The sequence below is a fragment of the Pinus tabuliformis genome, chromosome J, assembly GCF_031772625.1.
Source record: "Pinus tabuliformis cultivar Carrire ecotype Pingquan chromosome J, CPIR1, whole genome shotgun sequence".
Taxonomy (NCBI): domain Eukaryota; kingdom Viridiplantae; phylum Streptophyta; class Pinopsida; order Pinales; family Pinaceae; genus Pinus; species Pinus tabuliformis.
In genome coordinates, this window is record NC_142295.1 from 778454639 (window position 1) to 778457622 (window position 2984).

The 2984-nt window shown below is 38.9% G+C and overlaps 1 protein-coding gene across 1 annotated transcript; it reads right to left on the reverse strand.

Moving 5' to 3' along the window:
- Positions 1–215: 215 nt before the first annotated feature.
- Positions 216–668, reverse strand: LOC149229030 (uncharacterized). Its single transcript, XM_089380938.1, has one exon. The coding sequence runs from the start codon at positions 666–668 to the stop codon at positions 216–218; it is 453 nt and encodes a 150-aa protein (XP_089237064.1).
- Positions 669–2984: the final 2316 nt, after the last annotated feature.

Genomic DNA, 2984 nt, shown 5'->3' on the forward strand with positions numbered 1-2984 from the left:
GCAACCTTGTTTGGAAAACTAGCTCCCAAAATGAAATCAATGTGGTGACTAATGCTCTGCTTTGGTGGAAATTCGTCCAGTAGATCATCTACTACAATATCGCTAAATTCCTGCAACATGTCCTGTATCTCCACAGGCAAATCGGTAATCTCGGTATGCAGCAATACTACTCTAGGTTTTCGTACAACTGCATAGTTTATCTCATTTTCCTTAACCTATCGCAGAAACTCCTTTCTGCCTATCAATAATGTTTTAGGCTCACTGGTCTCTGCAACATTTTCCTCCTTCATGGGAATAAGCATGTGCTTTATCCCATCCTTAACAAACTTATAACAATTATTTTCCCCATCATGGACGACCTTTCTATCATACTGCCATGGTCTGCCCAACAGAATGTGGCACACGTCCATAGGCAGAATATCACAAGTCACCTTGTCCTTGTATTTTCCAATGTGAAACTCCACCTCACACTGCTCATCAACCAGCAGTTGGTGTCCCTTTTTCAGCCAAGACACCTTGTATGGAGTTGGGTGTTTTAGCTTCTTCAAGCCCAATTTCTCCACCATTTCAGTGGCTACCAGGTTATCAGTGCTTTTGCTGTCTATAATCATCTTGCAACATTTTCCATGTGACTTGCACACAGTCTGGAACAATGCTTTCTGTTGCATCTCGTCAGTCACTTCCTTAGTTTTTTTCAACAAAACCTTGTTCAACACCAAGGCTTCACCTATCTTAGGCATGTTCTCCACCTCCTGTGGCGGTGCCTCTGTGTATTGGGTTGAGCAACATAAGCTCCCCGCTGCCCAGCCTGCTCACCTTTAGGACATTCAAAAGACCGGTGCCCCCATTTATGACACTTGTAGCACTAGTAGGCATTTCCTCTTCCCCTACCATTTCATGCTGGTATGAACTTCTACCTCTAGTTCTACCTTCTCCCTCCGTCTGTCCTGAAGTCTTTGAACTGTTGCCTCCTTCATTACTGTTGGCAGTTTTACCTCTGCCAAAGGACTGTCCCTTTCCTCTGCTGGAACCACATCCTCTTCTTGCATTCTGCTTCCTGGTAATCTTTTCTTCCACCTTCAAAGCACACTGATATGCCTCCTCTATAGTCTTAGGGGAAAGAATGTTGATCTCGTCTAGGATTTCCATCCGTAGACCATTCACATACCTTGTTGTTTTCTCAGAGGTATCTTCAACATACCCAACCCTCAAATTCACTTTATAGAATTCTTTTGTGTATTCTCTGACAGTCATCCCTCTCTATCTCATATTTTGCATCTGCCTGTAAAGGGAAATCTAGTAATCTTTTGGCAGAAATTTGCTTTTCATCTTGGCAATCATCCTGTCCCATTTTTTAATCAAAGGTTTGTTCAGTCTCCTTCTTTCTGCCTGCACACTGTCCCACCACAGTGCTGCATGTCCTTTCAACTTGGTAACAACAAACCTGACTTTCTTGTCCTCACTAACTTCCTCATATTCGAAATATTTTTCCAACTTGCTTATCTAGTCTAACAAGGCTTCTGTGGACAAGTTGCCATCATAATTAGAAAGTTCTGGTCTTGGTTTGCTGCTAGCCATCAAAACTGATTTCAATAGTTTGATTTCTGGTGCCTCATCTTTTGACCCATCTATCATCACCACTATTTCACCCTCACTGTCATCTCCACCTTCAGGATCCCTATGCCTTCCTGCTTCCACTGCTGCCAAGCGAGCTGACAGATTTCGAATTTCCTCTCATAGTCCTTCATCTACTGCTCCCCTTGCAAGTCTGCCCCAACCTCTTCTTCCTACCTCCATTTTCACTTAGGAAGAGTAATCGCTCTGATACTACAAATTGATGGTTTCTATCTCAGTAAACCACAATGTTGTTACAGGAGGAACAACAAATATTTTCTCTCACAGCAAACTACAATGCTATTACAGACATTCTTAGTAAACTACAATGTTGTTACAGACTCTCACATCAAAGTACAGTGTTGTTATAGGCTCTCACAACAAACTACAATTTTGTTACAGACTCTCACAACCAACTACGGTGCTATTACAAGACTCTCACAACAAACTACAGTGTTGTTATAGACTCTCACAACAAACTACAATGCTATTATAGGAAGAACACATTGTTTTTTTAATCACGCAGTCTGTAAAATCACAGTTTAAAGATCCATTCATAACTCCCAAATGAAGGATATTTTTGGAAAATCACCATGAGTTACCAAGTAGACCCCACTCTGAACAAAACCCAGATGCCGTAATTTCGAAATTCGTCTTCCTTTGATCAAAGATCAACCTGCAAAATTGGTTACGGTTTTATTTTACGAATTTTCTTTCTTCTTTTGTTGGATACAGAGTGCTCTGTATTTTTGGATCTGAAATGTAAAATTATTCTTTCCAATACAAAATCTTGGGTGAAAAAGTACTGGATTAAAATATTAACTGAATATGATTCTCCAGTTCTCGTTTAAATGTAAATAACAAAGAAAACACAGTGCAAGAATTCCTCATTCAACACAACAATTTAAAGACCAAATCAATTTCAATCTCCTGATATTAATATTATGGTTCATAATCCTCACAAACACGTAAGAAAATAATTATCTCACATGCACTTACAGATTCAATTTGTTGCTACAAAAACTAGTGGTCTAAGAAATGTTGTTCAATTAATTTCAATCTCACACCAAAATCTACAAAACCCCAAAAATGTTCCTCCTCTCTCCTTCCCTAAAAAACTCAAAAAAACTGCTCAAGAAATGAATTATGGATGTGAACCAATTTTTATTTAGCCCTAACTACCTACTAACTATAAAATCATTTCTTTTAGCTAGATATTACTAACTAATGTTAACTGAATATCAAAAACTTTTAAAAAATAAACTTTAAAATGTTCTAGCCTTGACATGTGACCAATCCATCACATTGCTATGCTCTTGGACTGACTTTACTAACTTATCACTTTTTATGTGCTCGGCCTAATGCACTTT